At 42.9% G+C, this 19,068-nt stretch overlaps 1 protein-coding gene across 1 annotated transcript in view; it reads right to left on the reverse strand.

Annotated features, from left to right (window-relative positions):
- Positions 1-19,068, reverse strand: part of COL13A1 (collagen type XIII alpha 1 chain) — a 368,078-nt gene that overhangs the window by 88,558 nt on the left and 260,452 nt on the right. The window contains exon 33 of the mRNA XM_086922128.1: positions 17,973-18,026. Within this exon, the coding sequence (XP_086778254.1) occupies positions 17,973-18,026 (54 nt within the window). The remainder of the gene's footprint in view (positions 1-17,972; positions 18,027-19,068) is intronic.

Here is a 19,068-nt window from a genome sequence, read left to right on the forward strand (position 1 = left end):
GAGAGTAAAGACAGACAGAGTGGTGGAGGACTTTAGGCCTGCCACCCTGCCTTTACTCCACCTGCCCGATTTAGAGATGTCTACAGCCTCATCTCTATACTGTCTGCAGCCTCATCTCTATACATTGGCAAGAACCACCTTCATGGAGTTCCGTTGAGTACAAGGAATGTTTTAGGGCCAGCTCCATCAAACACGATGGCTGGCCATCAAAGATTTCCAATGTTTTGTATTTTTTCAAAAACAAACTTCCAAAGCGGCAGTGTGGGATTTATCTTTCTTTTTTTAGCGTCCCTCACCACTGGATATACCTAGGGCCAACAAACAGTAAAACATTTAAAAAGACATCCGACTGCTCACTCTGAATAGATCAGATGGTTGGGTGGTTTATCTCCGATGGACCTTAGTTTAATGGGCCTTTGGAGAAAGGTTTACTACAATGGAGTATATTTTACTCCGCTACTGTAACATGGGCAGTCAGCCCGGCTTAAAATGAGGTGGGTGGACCTTGAATTTGGTGGACAGGGTACAGACAGGGTGCTCCATCACTGTTAGCAATGGAGTAGCGGCCCACTTAACTCTAACTCAGCTCCAGAGGCCCACCTAATGCTAAATCAGTGAGTGCCCTCTTCCTCATGGAAACAGTCCATCCTGAACCTTGGTCATCTCACCCATGTACCTTGCGGCACAATGCTTTTTAAATTGGGAAATTTGAGACCACTCCCCCCCCCCCCCAAATCTCACTGACTAAGCTACACCCCTACACAGAGGCTCAAATCTTGCTAGCCTCCTTCACTTGAAATGCTGTTTTAGGTGAGATTCTGAACTCTCTGCCATGAAATGAGTGTATGTACTCAAGTGTAACTTCTTTGGAAACAAAAAGGTAATTTTGTATTTATTTCAATTGTCAGGTGTACATTTGGTTGATGGAATTACAAATAATTTAAATATGTTATGCTAATGGAAAATGTAAATTACAGTAAATATCATTACATATAATGGATTGAAATACATATGAGGTGCCTATTTGTTTTTTTTCAGATTACCTTGCTGTTTTTTCTTAATTCTGTGGATCACAGTTGGGACACATTTGAACTGGGCTTATTGAGGCCAGCAGTCAAATGAGTACAAAAGACATACTTGGCAGAAATGAGCAGACATTTTCATCATGAAGAGGTTGTGAAAAGTCACCAACTACTGCCCTTAAAACTCCTGCCTCTTTTTGCGCGCAGCAGACGCGCGATTGTAAGCAGCAATAGCGCTAGCTGTGGAATTCTTTTAAAAAACGTATTTCTTGGGCGAATTACTTTTTACCTTTTGTGCACACTTCCTTACCTGTCCCCTTCTGCCGCTTGCACCCCGGTCCACCACTGGTTCGCCTGATTGTTGTGGAGGGAGCAGCGGTCTTCCATCTTCCGAGGCAGAGACAGTGGGAGGCGGAGCACTTATGTCAGCAGGCAGCTGACTTTGGAGGCTTTAAATTTCTGCCTCTTTCTCCGCGCGATTGTAAGCAGCAGTAGTGCTAGCTGTGGGATTCTTTTAAAAACGTATTTCTTGGGAGAATTACTTTTTAACTTTTGTGCACACTCCCTTACCTGTCCTCTTCTGCCGCTTGCTCCTCGGTCCACCACGGGTTCACCTGATTGTTGTACAGGGTGCAGCGGTCTTCTATCTTCCCGGGCAGAGACAGGGGGAGGAGGAGCACTGACATCAGCAGGCAGCTGACCTTGGAGGCTTTAAAACTCATGCCTCTTTTTCCACGCAGTGGCCGCGTGCAGCGGGCGCGCCAAAGGCAAACCCGTCTGCGCCTGTCCGCGCCTGACCGGGACCAGGGGCCATAACCCTTGCCCCTTTTTCTAAAGAGGCAAGGAAAAATTCCCCCGGTTACCTTAATAGTTTGCGCATGAGACCCGAGGCAAATTATTTCTTTTTAAACTCGACTGCCCATTTTTGACCTTCTCGATAACTCACAACCTCAGCCAGACGCAATTTTCCTTATGGAAACATGGCTTCATGACAGCTCCGGTCCCGATATTGCAGCAGTCTTACCGTCAACCTACACAATGGTCAGGAAGGACGAGGAAATAAAATCGGGGGCGGTATCGCAATTATTTTTATAAAAGATTATTCATCTTGTGAAGGTTGTGAAGCTGTTTTTTTTAGACTCCTTCTTACTCCCCAGTTCACGCTGACAGGCTTTCTGGTTTATCGCCCGCGAGTGCAGCAGGTCCATGGGTTGCAAGTTTTCCTGACATCATTGCCTCTTTCTTACTCAATGCAGCCAATTTCACCATCATAGGAGACCTTAATATCCATTTTGACGACCCTACTTGTAAGATTGGCTCTAGCCAGATTGCCGATCTCGAGGCTATGAATATACCCTTTTGCAATTCAGGCCCTACTCATAGGGGGGGGGGGGTCATTTGCTAGACCCCATTTTTTCTAACCTACTTAATATTTCAAGCCAAAAAACCATTCCCCATATTTTGGTCTGACCATTTTTTGGTAAAATGTAAGTTGGAGTTAGACTCATGGAATAGCAGCCTGGCAATCTCATTACCTAAAGTTAGGAATAGAAATTGGAAGAACCTAGATATTGACGCCTTAAATCAACATCTTGCGAGCAATATTCCTGATGTTTCCTCCATCCAGATCTTGGATACAGTGGCCATCCACACTTGGATTACGGCATCTGTGAACATCTGCCTCCCTATTTCCTTTAAGAAACTAAATAATCCCCGCCCTCCTGCCCCATGGTTTACCGAAAAATTAAAAATCGAAAAAAACAAATGTAAGGCTTTGGAAAGATGCTGGAGGAAGGATTATGCCCTAGAATCCAAACACTGCTATAAAACTTCCAAGAGAGAGTATCATTCTCTATGTAAAGCAGTGTGCGCCGATTATGTGAATAGAACTATTACATCTGTGCATAATGATGCCAAAGCCCTATTCAAATTAGTTGGAGAGCTCTCAGGAGCAAATTGACAACCTTCGCCTCCCACACTTGATGAAGCACACTGCGACGTTGTGGCGAAGTTCTTTATCGAAAAAGTCGAAAAGATCTATGATGAACTTGAGACGTTAAATATTAATAAGGAACAGCACACAATGGATCCATCTCCCAGTCTGGCCGGTAACAACCCAGTTGGGCCCCCGGACTCGGCTGCTAAGGTGGAAATAACTAATTGGCAATCCTCAGACTCTTTGTCCTTTCATGCTATTTTAAATAGTCTTAAGTCTGGCTCCCCTAACGACCCTCTCTCAGTTAATATTCTTCAAAAACCAAGGGGCATATTATCAGGCCTGTGAGCTAAAATTATCGCCGCTTTATCGGCCGAAAACGGACGATAAAGCGGCGATAATGGGCTTGATAATATGCTCTGTGGAATTCCAATCGAAGCCCATGTTAGATGTCTTCACATCTAACATGTGCTTCGATTGGAATTCTATAGAGCCTATTATCAAGCCCATTATCGCCGCTTTATCGGCCGTTTTCGGCCGATAAAGCGGCGATAATTTTAGCGCACAGGCTTGATAATATGCCCCCTAATTCTTCTGCATTAAAGATTGTTATGGAACTACTTAATACCTCACTGGGGGAAGCCATTTTACCAGCATAATGGAAACACGCAATGGCTCTCCCACTCTTGAAGAAACCAAATGCGGATCCAGCTGTGCCCTCAAACTTCCGTCCAATTTCCTTACTACCTGTTTTTTCTAAGATCTTGTAAAAACACATGAACCAACAGCTTACACGGATTGTGGAAGTTAATAATATTCTACACGGATCCCAATCAGGCTTCAGAGCCGGTTATTCCACAGAGTCTACTCTCTTTGGAGTTCCAGAAACAATACGACAGCATTTGGATAAAGGGGAAATGGTGGCACTTATTCTATTAGATTTAAGTGCCGCCTTTGATACAGTGTCTCATCGTACCCTTTTAAAAGCGCTCCAGTCCCTGGAAATTGCTGGTTCTGCTCTGGAATTGATCAAAAACTTCCTGACTGACAGGACGTTTCAGGTCTTCTCTCGATCAGCGTGCTCCATGTCTAATGCATCTCCTTATGGAGTACCACAGGGCTCAATACTCAGCCCTATGCTCTTTAATCTTTATGTCAGCCCTTTAGCCACCATTGCGGAAGAAGCTGGGTTGTCAATCTTCTCTTATGCAGATGACATCCAGCTTCTCTTTTCACTATCCCCCAATAAAAACTCCAGAGTTTCATACCTTCAGGAAGGGCTGCATAAAATCGCCAGTTGGATGAACAATAACTGTTTAAAGCTTAATGGAGGAAAGACAAAAGTTTTGATCATGGGAAAAGATAAAGATCTCTGGGGCCCGCACCATTGGCCACCAGAAATGGGTGAACTTCCTAAACCTGTGCAGACTGCATGTAACTTGGGCATAGTGATTGATGATCAGCTTACTATGAAACAGCAAGTAGCTAAGACCACCTCCATTTGTTTCACTATTCTCGAATAGCTCCACAAGATATTATGAATGCTGCCTGAACCCACCCAAAGAATGGTTATCCAGGCCTTGATTATGTCAAGGCTGGATTACGGCAACGTCCGATATCTAGGAGCGAATAGGGAGTTAGTACGTAAGTTGCAGGTAGTACAGAATTCTGCGGCCAGGCTGCTTCGTCATGCACCCAAAACATCTCCCATCTCAGGCACTTTGCGTGACCTTCATTGGCTTGGGATTGAGCATCAAACGAAATTTAAGGCCTTATGTTATATGCATACAATTAAATTAGGCAAAGCACCTCATTACCTATGCGCCTTAGCCCAGACATATCTTCCCACCCGTCTACTTCGTTCTCATACCAAGCTAATTTCCTAGTGCCCAGATTTAAACTTATGAGCAGTCGCTCATTTTCGTATTTGGCTCCTACGCTGTGGAACTCTCTACCCTCCTTACTTTGTCAGAGTCAGAGTCAAAAATACTTTATTCGATTAATTTAAAATCATAAAAGTATACTACACATACAAATATACACATATCGTCAATTCAATTCATTATAGAGCAATTGCTGGGAAGTAATATTTAAAAACAGTAATAAACAGTTAAAAGTCATTAAAAAACTTCATTTTTTCATAACATCTCATATTAAAAGAAGTTATCTATAAATTTCATTTTACAGGGTTACTTAATTCCTTATAATCCAAAATAGGCTACTCATGAAAAATAAAATTATGCTAAACTTGTGTACATTCCATCATTGGGGTTCTCATCAGTCTATTCCGTCTAGCACGTACAGATGTTACCAAAAAATTTGCAACCCCAAACATCACTATAGGGGACACCATAAGTTGTAAGAACATCAAAGCAGGTTTCACCTGCTTAAATCCCTTGTCCCTCAAAAGTGGTATAATATATTTCTTTCTGCCCTCTGCAAAATAAGGGCAAAGAAATACTAAATATATCAAGTCTTGATCCGAGATGCTGTCACATTTACATGGATCATTTTCCCTTGGTTTACACCATTTCGTATATTCACCCAGTAAGAAATGCACCTGATTAAAACGAAATTTCGTTAATAGCCATCAGTGGTAAGGTCTATTCACGATTGTCAGGTAGGGTTGTATTGCCATAGTGGATACCAATGAATAATGTGCCCTTACTGTTGATTTCTCAATTTCCTGGGCTTCACGGTAAAGGTTTCTACTATCCATGAAGTGTACTTTTACCCAGGAGATGTCATCTTTACTCAGGCTTTCGGGATTGTAATAAAGTTCAGGCCGGCCTAATTGTGTGGCAGTAGCTTTAATGTCTGTGAGCCTTTGTATAACTTTTGATTTGTCTCGCCCCATACAATCGCTAATAATTTTATGGTTTAATGTTAAACTTGGGTTCAGCCATATTTTCATCCAGAGGAGTAGTGGGGCCATTTTAAGTGTGTCCTCAATATAGCCTATCCCAAGTTCCGTATGTACTGCGAAGGATGGGGTAGAGTGTGGTAGGCCCAATAGTAGACGCAGAAATGTGTTCTCCTCTTTCTGTATTAGGGTAGAATCTCTACAACCCCATATCGCAGCACCATACCTTGCTAGAGCCAATGTTTTAGCTCTATGCAAGGTTAATATGGCTTCTATAGGTTTCCCTCCCAACCTTTTCGCAAAACCCAGTATGGCAGCCGACGATCTTCGCACTGCCATCGCTTTATTTGCAATCTGGGGGGTCCAGGAGCCCATGTCATCGAATATCACTCCCAGGTAGGTGAATATTTTGACTTTTGACAACACTACGCCATTACAGTGTAGGGTTTTCGTATTTTTCTTCCCTTTCCCCAGTGACATGACATGTGATTTTTCCATGTTCACTACCAGATCTAAATTCTGCATAAAGGCCCCAAAAGAATCAAGGAGCTGCTGTAGGCCGTTTGGGGTCCTAGAGATTAGGACCGTGTCATCGGCATATAACAGAACAGGTAGTGGAATCCCTCCCATGTTGGGTATATCTGGAGTAACTGAAGATAGAGTTTTGTTCAGTGAGTTGATATACAAGGAGAACAGCATGGGGGCCATAATGCACCTCTGGCGCACACCTCTGACTGATCTAAACCCAGCAGTACATTTCCCGTCCTGTGTCATACGCACTGATGCTCTCAGGTCTCTATGTAGGTATGCTAAAAAGTTTACAAGTGCCCGGTCCATACCCAGCTCCAAAAGCATTGTCCACAGCTTCGACCTATTTACTAGGTCGAAGGCTGTGGACAGGTCCATAAAAGCCAAATGGATCGACCCCCTGGAGGCAACAGTATATTTACTGACAGTCAGGTACAAATTAAGGCACTGATCTACCGTGCCTCTCCCAGTTCTAAATCCGTATTGGGCGTTACACAAGATTTCATTATCTTTTTCCCACTTGCTGATTTTTTCTAGGATGACCTTACCTAATATCTTAAAAGACGAGCCAATCAATGATATCGGTCTGTAACACCTTGGGTCTCCCCTTTGGCCCTTTTTAAAAACGGGGATTATAATGGAGTGGGACCAGGAGGAAGGTATACTAAAGTTGTCCATACATGCTAAATTAAAAACATTTGCAAGGACTACAGACCATATGTGGGAATGTGCCTTATACATGTCTGCAGAGACCCCGTCCGGGCCAGGGGCCTTACCACCAGCAGTATCTTCTATGGCTTTTTGCACTTCTTTCACTGAAAATCTTACTTTGTCACGACGTGAGCCACAAAAGCTTCCGCAAAGGCCTTAAGACCTGGCTTTTCAACCAGTAAGTGCTGTTTTTTTGGTCTCGATTGTGTCCTGGGCGCCGGGAAACCTCTGGGTAGCTGAGCGCCTTATAAATTTAATTTAATAATAATGGAGTGTGTCCTTTAGTCTTTCACCTTGGATCCATGCTGTTATACGAATAATAATAATAATAACAATTAGATTTTATCCCCTAGAATGATATTGCTGCTGACCAACTTAGTTGTACACAATTTAAATCTACAAAGGATGGAAGAATACATAGACATTGTCAGGATTTGAACTTGTGAGCTGCAGGTCACAGCAAATGTCAGTAGGAAGTGGCTACCTCATTGATCAGTCTTGCCGAATTTCTTCCTTCTTTGCTCTCTGCTTTATCTTTGTTAGAAAGAGGACAGTAAATTAATATTACTCTCAGTGAATAGAATGCTGTCCACATACCTTTTTCATAGAATGTTCTGGTACATTCACTGTGGAATTGGCTATGAAAATGGTCAAATTGTTGATATGGGGATTTAGTCATATTTCCGTTCAAGATTTAACAATATGAAATATTCATCAATCTTTGTCTCATTCATGTTTTCAAAGAAACTCTTAAACAGCTATCTTATCTGAGCCCACTACACTTTCAGAAAAGTTTACCAGTGGCTTGATGCAAGAAATTGATCTAAGCCATTAATTTATCAGTTCCAATAATCAAACAGCAAGTGATCTACATTCGGTGTAAATAAGTGAGAGTTTGGTTCTCATCGTAGGACCATTTTTATTAATTATAAACACCTGAATATCTTTGTCTATGAGGTTGCCTTTAGAAAATGTTTAACAAAGAGTAAAATATATTGCTAAACAAATTTGTAAACAGATGCCTATATGAAAGCAACAGCTACTCTCTCATTTTAAACTAACTCTTAATAGAATTTAAATGTAAACCAATATGGCTAAGAAACTTGAAAATAAAGAAAATTTGACTAGATTAGCAACAGCCTTATTATAGAGGTATAGGACACTGCTAAACTAAGAAAATATATGTCTTTCCTATCTCAGCACAAAGTGCAGAATCAGTCAATATTTCTGCTTTGTCAAGCAAATGTATGTGAACCCCAAAATGTTTGGCCCCATGTCTTTTTTCACTGAAACCATTTCATGTGAAGCATTTTTTGTTCTAATGGACACCGGCCTATTATTGTATTTATGTTAAAAGGCAAGGTAAAATGTATTTTAGGGTATCTTTTCCACAAGTAGGAAAATGACAAAATTAAGCATAATCTTACACCTCTTCAATGTCTTCTCATAATATAATGTAAAGAACAATAAAGAGAGTGCTTTTCTATAACATTTAGTGTTTGGGTTTGGAATTGTTTCTGTTCCCTTTTTTTTATTCTTGGGCATCGTCGACCACTATTTGGTGCCAGGTCCGTCCCTTGTGTGAAGTCAGACGGTGTCCTGGAAGTTCCTGTATGTGGTAGCCATCTTCAGATTTTTTTCTTTTCTTTGTAAATAAGGGTATGTCTTTACCTTTCTTGTTTTTAGTTCTTTCTTATTCTTTTACTTGATATTTTCTCCCAACTGTTTGCTTTCCTCATCTCTGGGGAAGTGGGTGGGTTGCATGTGAATCCAGGAAACTCTTCAAGCTGCAAAACTACTCCTACTGGTAAGTAACCATTTAATTTTGCAGCACTAATCCTCTTCTGGATTCACATGTTGTGCATTACATTATGTAGCGGTGTCCGTTCCTTGGGATGGTTGGGGTAAGTTGTGGAAGACTTTGCGAACAGGTATTGTCCCACCTGAGCTTCCTTTGTCATCTGTATATCCACAAAATAATGATTGGTAAACATGTGTGGAGATACCCATGTAGCGGCTGCACATAAAGTGTTTATTGGCCCAATGGCCATAAAGGCTAGGGTTGCCGCTTATTTCCTAGTAGAGTGAGTTCTTGGCTAGGAATATAATCTTTTTCCCACTGAGGGATAGCATACCTGAATTGGCTCTACAGTCCAACGTGCAATTTTCCTCTTTGTAACAGATGCACATTTGTTGGACTTATATTAAGAGATAAACAATTGATTCCCTTTACGAAATAGTTTTGCCTCCTACAGATAGTATAGTACGGCTCTTCTTAAATCCAGGGCATGCAGGCTTCTTTCTAGTCATGTTTGTGAGTTTTGAAGAAAACTGCTAGCTGAATCCTTTGGTTCATGGGGAATTTGCTTACTAACTTAGGTAGGAACTGAGGGTTGGTCCATAGGACATTTTTGTCCTTGTGGATTTGAATGTATGGTTCCTCAATAGTTAATGCTTGTAGTTCACTTACTCTCTGTAGAAATGTTATAGCAATTAAGAATGGAGTCTTTATTGTGGTCTACCGGAGTTCTGCTTTGTGCATGGGTTTGAACGGTTTTGTGATTAGCTGTGTTTAAACTGTGCTTAAGCTCCACATACAGACTGGAGCCATCCTTGTGGAAGCAATTCTTTTGGAACCTTCTAGGAACCTTTCGATGACTGGTGATGAGTAAAATCGTTTGCATGAAGCTCCCTTGGTGTAAGCTACAATTGCTGATAAGTGCACCTTGAGAATTGCATAGTTGATTTTACTGTCTAGCAAGTGGGTAAGATTTATTAGCACTGTTTCCTGTGTAGATATCGAATTAAGGGTATTGTTTTCCATACACTACATGAGGTACCATTTCCACTTAGCTGGGTAGCATTGTATCGTGGTTGGCTTTCTTGCCTCTTTTAGTATCTCCATTGTTTATGTGGCAAGTTCAAATGTTCAAACTCTATGTACCCAGGTGCTAGGTTGCTAGGCTGAGTGTTTCTGGTTCCAGGTGAAATACTTGACCCCCTACATTGTGAAAAGGTCCTTTTCTGCCTTGTATTTGATCATGTGCCCCTTGGGCAGTTCGAGTAGAATTGAGTACCAGGTTTGAGTTGCCCAGTGAGGGTACTATGAGAATTAGGCTTGTTCCTGATTGTCTGACTTTCCCCAGTACCCTTTGTAGTGAAGGAACTGGAACTGAACAAAAAGCATATGCAAATGTCCCTGACCAGTTTAGCAACGGGCATTCCCTTTTGAAAGGCGGTGTTGAATCCTGGAGGCAAATAATTGCCATTTCTTGTTCTCCACTGTTACAAATATGTCATTGATTGGTGTCACCAAGAGGTTGAATACCTTTTGCAGACTCATTTGCTTTATCTCCTATTTGTGTGAGCTGCGGTTCTGCCTGCTGAGCAGATATGCTTCTGTGTTGTCCTTACATGGCAGGTGAATTGTCTGCAAACTGAGTCTCTTTGGTATAGCCCATTGCCACATTTCCTGAGCTAGTTTGCTTAGGGTAAATGATTTCGTTCGTCCCCGTTTGTTGAAAACAACATTGTTGTAGTATTGTCCGTTTGGATCAATACTGTTTTCCCCGCTATATGGGCTTGGAATGCTTTTAGCACCAGAACGACAGTCTTCATCCAATAATCTAGAGTCACTTCCCTTGTTTCCAGACCAAAGGGCAGAAAAAAAATCTGAAGATGGCAACCACACACAGTATCTTCCTAGGCACCATCTGACATCACACAAGGGATGGACCTAGCACCAAATTGTGGTCGAGGACACCCATGAAAAACAGAAAAAAGGATACAGAAACAATTCTGGACCCAACTCTCAGATGGCGGAACAATGCAAAGCATTTGAAACCAGTAAAAGAAATATGCTACAAAATGTTGTTCTCTACAGCCAAAGTTTTGAATCACTCATTCATAAAACTGTTAGCTGTATTGAAAAAACGACATTAAACTGAGTTAACTCATTTAGGCTGCATGAACTTTATGAAACTGTAAATAACCCTTCATTTTGGATTTTCCTTTCATTAAAGGAATTACATTCTAAATACTGTTTCTAGATAAGGAGGTTTATGCTAGAACAAGTTGTGCAGAGATGGTTCTGTTACAGATTTTCAGGTTAACTAATTACTACCTATAGAATGTTTCTACAATGCCAATCCCACAATGTTATGTCTTAAAGAAAGTGTATTTTTTTAGAAATGACTTAAGAGGAGTAACAAGCAGGGAGTGGATTTTCTTTTTGTGGCGGTATAGGATATTACAGTTTTTTCCATATTCCTGTTAGCAATGATATCTTAGTGACTAGTTAGAAATATTTTCCAATGCAAAATCTTTTCCAGTTTGAGCAACACATTTTTTCTAGATGATATATATAAATGTGATTTGCTACTTGTTTTTACATTCGCCTTTTTAGTGACTTTCATTTTAGGCTGGAAATATTGTTGAAATACAAACTCAATGTTCTTGTGAACAATATTTTATGTCTCAAAAATAACGATGATATCCAAGATCAATATCTATCATTGTTTGAGTGTTTCTTTCTAAATGAAGTGTTTGGGGCTTTCTAAATGAGTATTCTTGAGCCAGGATACCGCTTCACACCTCAGAGTAAAAGCAAATGAAGCTAGAAAATGTATGCTAATTTTTGTCTTGTTTGCAGTATTGTTCACACAGTCCTGATAATGTATACATAGGCCATTGCCACTCAAGTAGAGTTCTTTCTCTGAGTAATAGATTATTGTGACTATCTCCAGATTCACCTCCTGCGTGGATCAGGTCTCATCTATTCTCTTAGCTTTCCCCTGCTCTATATAGCATTCAGCTTTCTATTCAATGTTTATTTATGAAGGCCAATGACGCTCACATGACAAAAGTAAATAATTTGTCATTTATTTTGTTTATCAGGGGTATCTTTATTACATTCATAAACAACCAAACAACTTTCCTATGACAACAAGAAGAATGGATAAGATAAGAATCATAAAGGTTCCAACACTAACTTATCATAGTCAACTGAGCCCAACTCACAATACATTCTGTTAGCTTGGAGCAGACTGTTACCTTCATATGACAGTATCAAATTACTCTTTAGCGATGCAGCAGTGTGTCCAGCTCATTTTCGTACACATTTTACTTTTATAAAGGCAGAGTGTTTTATCCCTCTTTGTTTTCTAATACAAATCAGACATGTTCTAAACTTTCTTGACAATGTGCCTTTATGCAGGCATTTGATTAAAAATTATGTTCAAGTTCAAGTTCAGGAATTTGTATAGCGCACTACTCACCCAGAGGGTCTCAAGGCGCTTGTGGGAGGGGGTGCATTATTTAGCGAATAGCCATGTTTTAAGTTCCTTTCTGAAGGAGATGTGGTTCTGTGTAAGGCGGAGGTGGGTGGGGAGAGAATTCCAGGTCTTGGCCGCCAGGTAGGAGAAAGATCTTCCTCCCATGGTGGATCTATAAATGCGTGGAACTGCGGCGAGGGCTTGGTTGGAGGATCTTAGTTGGCGGTTGGGTATGTAGAAGGACAGTCGTGTGTTGAGGCATTCGGGTTCTAGTTTGTAGAGGGCCTTGTGTGCATGGGTGAGGAGACGGAACGTTATTCTCTTGTTGACGGGGAGCCAGTGGTGGTTTCTCAGGTGACCGGTAATGTGATCTTGGCAAGGGATGTCCAAGATGAGTCTGGCTGATGCGTTTTGGATGCGTTGGAGTTTTTTCTGTAATTTGGCTGTGATTCTGGCGTAGAGGGTGTTTCCATAGTCCAGTCGGCTGGTGACCAGTGCGTGGGTGACAGTCTTTCTAGTCTCGGAGGGGATCCAACTGAAGATTTTTTTGAGCATGCGAAGTACGTTGAAGCAAGAGGCTAAGACTGCGTTGACTTGTCTGGTCATCGAGAGTGAGGAGTCTAGGATGAAGCCAAGGTTACGTGCGTGGTCTGTGGGTATAGGTGCTGTGCCCAGGGCCGATGGCCACCATGAGTCGTCCCAGGCGGAGGGAGATGATCCTAGGATGAGGACTTCCGTTTTGTCTGAGTTAAGTTTTAGTCGGCAGTTTTTCATCCATTCGGCTACTTCTTTCATGCCTTCGTGAAGGTTGGTTTTGGCGGTGTTAGGGTCTTTGGTGAGGGAAAGGATCAGCTGGTTGTCGTCAGCGTAAAAGATGATGTTAAGGTTGTGTTGTTGCGCAATGGATGCGAGGGGACTCATGTAGACGTTGAAGAGGGTGGGACTGAGAGATGAACCTTGTGGTACTCCACAGATGACTTTGGTGGCCTCTGATTTGAATGGGGGAAGTCGGACTCTCTGGGTTCTCCCGGCGAGGAACGAGATGATCCAGTCCAAGGCTTTTCCTTGTATGCCGGAGTTACTGAGGAGTTGTATGAGGGTGCTATGACAGACTGTGTCGAAGGCGGCGGAGAGGTCTAGTAGGATGAGGGCAACAGTTTCTCTGTTGTCCAGTAGTGTTCGGATGTCGTCTGTCGCTGCAATGAGGGCGGTTTGGGTGCTGTGTTTGGCTCGAAAGCCAGATTGAGAGGAGTCGAGGGAATTGTTGGATTCAAAGAAGGCGGCGAGCTGGTTATTGACGGCTTTCTCAATGACTTTGGCAGGGAATGGGAGGAGGGAGATGGGGCGGTAGTTCTTAAGTTCAGACGGGTCTGCTGTAGGTTTCTTCAGGAGGGCGCTGAGTTCGGCGTGTTTCCAGCTTTCTGGTAAGGTAGCGGAGTTGAAGGAGCAGTTGATGATGTCACGGAGATGAGGTGCGATGATGGAGTATGCTTTGTTGAAGATGTGGTGGGGACAGGGGTCGGTTGGTGAACCAGAATGGATGGAGTTTGTTAGGCGGATGGTGTCTTCAGTGGAGACTGGGTTCCAGGCTCTAAGGTTGTTAAAGGGCGGTTTAGGTTCGGAGGTGGGTGGAGTGGACTGTTCTTTGGAAGTGTTCTCAAAGCTGTTATGTATCTCAGCTATTTTGTTGTAGAAGAAGGAGGATAACGAATCGCAGAGGTCTTGGGAGGGAGTGATGTCGTTTGAGGCTGCAGTGGGGTTGGTAAATTCTTTGACGATGTTGAATAGTTCCTTGCTGTTATGGGCATTGTTGTCGAGTCGATCCTTGAATGCTGATTTCTTGGTGGTTCGGATCAGTTAGTGGTGTTTGCGGGTGGCTGCCTTGAAGGTGGTCAGGTTGTCAGTTGTTGGGTTTTTTCTCCATGTTTTTTCGAGAGTACGGCATAGTTTCTTGGATTTTTTAAGGTCATCGTTGAACCAGGGGGCCTTTTTGTTACCTTGTTTGATCTGGTTGTTTTTCAAGGGTGCTAATTCGTCAATGCTGTGAGTGATCCATTGTTTGAGTTTGGTGGCAGCCTCGTTTGGGTCCGATGAGAGGGCGGGAGGGTTTTGGTTGAGCGAAGTGAGGAGTTGGTCAGTGGTGATTTTGTTCCAGTTTCTACGAGGAATAGGTTGTGGGGGGTTGTGGATCGTGGTAGTTTTGTAGCTGAAGTGAACGCAGCTGTGGTCTGTCCAATGGAGAGTTGTGGTGTGATCGAAGGAGATGTGTTTGCTGGAGGTGAAGATAGGGTCGAGCATGTGTCCGGCAAGGTGGGTGGGGGTGTCAACAAGTTGTTTGAGTCCGAGATTGGCCAGGTTGTCCAGAAGGGTGGTGGTGTTGCTGTTGTTTTTCTTTTCCAAGTGGAAGTTGAGGTCTCCCAGTAGAATGTAGTTCTCGGAGGCAAGGGCATGTGGGCTGATGAAGTCAGTGATGTCTTCGCTGAATTGATTACGGGTTCCTGGTGGCCTGTAGATGAGGGTGCCTCTAAGTGTGGTCCTGGGGTCGGTGTGGATCTGGAAGTGGAGGTGTTCGGCGGTTGCAAGGTTATCGTCGGAGCTGGTCGTGATTCTGATGGTGTTCTTATGGACGATGGCAATGCCTCCTCCTGTTTGGTTGGTGCGGTCTTTTCGGATGATCTTGTAAGCGTCCGGGATGGCTATGGCGATGTCGGGTGCTGATGATGCGTTCATCCAGGTTTCTTTGAGGAAGGCGATGTCCGGTGAAGCAGTGTCGAGTAGGTCCCAGAGTTCAGTGGTGTGTCTGTGGACCGAGCGGGTGTTCAGCAAGATACACTTCAGGTGGTTAGAGTCGGAGCTGTGTTTGGGTTAGAGGGTTTGGTGAGGGACCTGATGCAGGCGAACTTGCAGGAGTGGCAGGCGAAGGGTCCGTGGGTGTGTCCTGGGGCAGCTACGCAACATTCTGGGGTGCATCCATGGTTGAGGGCTAGGGGGGTGGAGGCGGCATACGTTATGCGGGGGGAGTGCGGTTTGCGGGGGCCCGGGGGTCTGGCGCTGGGCGCGGGCCAGGCGCGGACGGGCGTAGACGGGCTTACCTTTGGCGTGCCTTCGGCGCGCATGGGGCGCGTCTGGTGGGCGTGGACGCTGCGCGTAGGTGCATCTGTCATAAATGGAGAGAGGAGGTGGGCGGAGCGTGGGAGGGGCAGCAGGGAGGCGGTAGCGTGGGGGGAAGGACGGGCTGGAGGCACAACAAAATGGCAGCAACACAAACAATGCAATACGACCATATTGGGGGTGAATAATGGCAAATACTGCTGTGGGCACAGTCAGGCAGCCTCAGGGAGCAATGCAGGCAATGCAAGCGGTGGAGCGCCAGGAATACACACAGGCAAAGACAATAATTACAGCAATGCGAGGCGCAGGTAAGCACAGATTATATTCAGGTACAGATTAAAGGCACAGGCATAGAATCGTTAAGGCAGCAGCGGGGAGAGCAGCGCTACGATACCAGGAGGCACAGGCACAGGATCGTTATGGCAGCAGCGGCAAGAGCAGCACTACGATACCAGGAGATGCCAGGGGCCGGGGGGAGCGACCGCTTCTGCCGAAGACAGGCTGGTTGAGATTAAGATAGTTTGCACTGTTAAAACCACTCTGAAATCCTTTAAGTAGATGGAGATGTTAAGGGATTTATTAAATATACCAATAATAGAGAACTAGGGGCCCGATGTAGGTAAATCCCATTTACCGATTTTGAAATACCGAATTTTACCGATTCGGTATTTCAAAATCGGTAAATGGGATGTAGGTCCCAACATCTGGATTCATTACAGAATCCTTAACAATTCTTTAATTACCGATTCGGTAAATGCCTAATCATTCCTATGGGCTTTGAAGCCCATAGGAATGATTAGGCATTACCGATTTGGTATTTACCGAATCGGTAATTAAAGAATTCACAAGGGTGCAGGGGGTGTCACTTTGACACCCTCTAGCACCCCCGCAACGGGCATGTGTGCAATGTGGCACACAGACATGCCCTAAGGGCACGTCTGTCTGTCACATGGCACATGTGTACATGCACAGATGTGCATGTACACAGGAATCGGTATTTTACCATGGATTTGTATTCCATGGTAAAATACCGATTCTGTAAGCCATGTGCCAATAGAAAATTGGCTACCCACATAGCATTTTCGGTAATTTTACCGAATCGGTAAATATTACCGAATCGGTACTTATTACCGATTCGGTAATAATAACGATTCGGTAAAATTACCGAATATGTGCACCTACATCTCCCTAGCCCTTTACCGATCGGAAACGGCCGAAAATCGGTATTTTCGGCCGATTCTGATCGGTAAAGGGCTACCTACATCTGGCCCTTGGATTGCAGATGAGTAATGTTTTAGTTACCAAAATTTTATATAAGATAACACATGCCAAAACAGACAGACTTTAGTGCTGTCCAAGTTTTCGATGTTAAGTGCACTATGCTTGTTCAGGCTGCACCCTGGACTTAAGCTAGGTGTTGTGGTCAACAGTTTGAGATTTCCCTTACAGCTTCAGGGCTGGCCTCCATCGAGAGGACATGTTTGGGTTTCATTGCAGGCTTATGATGTGGATTCCATAATGTAGATTGCAGTGCATAAGTGTTCTATTCAATAATTACAAATGATTAATATCATCACCTGCAAAAAGAACTGATGATTTATGGAATGCTGAACAAATAAAAAATTCACCCCATCACAGATTTGGGTTTAATCCACAGTTTTTGTTGCTCACCATGCCACTCCAGTTTGGACCCAGCCATATGCAAATAGGTTTTGACCATGCTTCCCATGCAAACAGTCCAGCCCGAACTGCCAGGCCAGATCTTCCCTGGACCAGAAATAAGCATCCTGAGACCGGTTTAAGGGTATCACCCCTCCTCAGCCAAACTAGCTTGAATCAAGTGGTAAAGTGAGCATGGGACCCACTTCTGGGCATACCGTTCCCACTTAGGGTGAGGAAAGTAAAGAAAACTGATGACGGATGGAATCCCGAACAAATCAAACATTCACCTCCAGTCATAGATATAATATGGTCAGCCAGTATGTGTGAGCTGGCCATCTTTGAATGTTTTTGGTTCAGCTTTCAAGATTGACTGCCATGATTTTGTGTACATGCACTGTAGCACCTTGTAATGATGTTTCTTAAAAGAAAAGAGAAATCATACAAAGGTGGACATCGTGTGTGCATGTGTATAATGGCCATGCAGAAGACAAAAATGGTTTGAAAGCGACTAGGTTTCACAGATAAGACGTATTTGCTGGGGCAATGCTTGTTAAGATTACACTAAATTACACTCAAATGGGGGAGAGTCACTGAATTGCTTATAAATGAAGCTGGTCCTCTGAGTACCTTATTGTGTCATTACTATACTGATATTCACACTTTATCTTTTCTTTAAATGTTTTGTTATGATGTGTCATAGTGTCTACTGCATCAATCATCCCCTCTTCTCATTCTACTTTGGGTTGTCTTTCTCTGCTCTAGCAGCCGTTTGTTCCATGTTGTCAAGGATCCCACCTGGTTCTTCCTTTTGGTTACACTTATTCGGAAATTCTCAACTTTAACCCATGTTATTAAGTGGTACTCACTCTCTCTCCTTTCGGTCCCGCAGGTCCTGGAACTCCAATTGGCCCTGGGTTACCCTGCAAAAACATACATTTGCTTTAAGGCTGCCTTAAAAAGTCTTACAATATGTAAACCAGAGAGAATAGCAAAGGTAAGCAAGATAATACAGTTATGCAACCAGACAAATTATATTGGGCCATCTACAGTTTTCAGCTTTGTCCATTCATTTTGAATGATAGTAATTTAATTAGTGCACAGCAAACACTTGTTAGGTTCGGCATCTCACTCATTATCGACTTTAAAAATCTTTCTTTTGAGCAAAGATTTTTTTCCCACCAACTTAAATGCACAGTATTTGTTAGTAAATTACCCCAATCTATTACCCTCACAATGTAACCCAAACAAGGATGAAAACTGTACAATGGTAAGAGCATGGTTTATTTAGGTATAGTTTAAAGCATTTTCATGTCAGTAAATAAAATAATAGTTAAAAATAAATACTTGCATCATTTTGTTTTGCCAAGGCAGCTGAGCAGCATGCAGTTTAAACATTGTCATGCTACAGAGATGTATGCATAGGCAGAAGTAAATATGATAGGATGAGCATTCCAGCATTTTTCCCGTCTACACCAGTCCACCTGACTCCTGATTTAGGACAAAAGAATGAGCTGTTTCCCAGTCATCAGCCAGTATATCCAGATGCAGTTCCATTTATAGGAATGTACATTGAGAAGAAGATGGATTGTGGTGTAAGACTTAATGGCACACTCACTTTTCTTTCCAATGTAAATGGATTGCAAAGACAATGGAGACATCTTGAGGGCAAGCTAGCCTTTGTTCTGGCACTTTTTGGTGAATGACCTGACATTTTCTACAGTGCGTGTGTATATGTAGTCGTACATTCTAGTAGATTTGTGTTGTTTAAGTACAAATGGGAAAAGATTTGTTTGACTCCTCTACATCTCTAAAGAATTCTACGAATATGCTTTTGGACAAGTACAGCATGTTATACATCTCCACTATAAAAAAAATACCATTATGATAAACCTTGACTAGCAACAGAATATGCAAATGTACTTTTCTTCACGAACAACCAGGACTGAAGATATTTCTCCTCCT

Source organism: Lissotriton vulgaris, chromosome 5, assembly GCF_964263255.1.
Source record: "Lissotriton vulgaris chromosome 5, aLisVul1.2, whole genome shotgun sequence".
NCBI classification, from domain to species: domain Eukaryota; kingdom Metazoa; phylum Chordata; class Amphibia; order Caudata; family Salamandridae; genus Lissotriton; species Lissotriton vulgaris.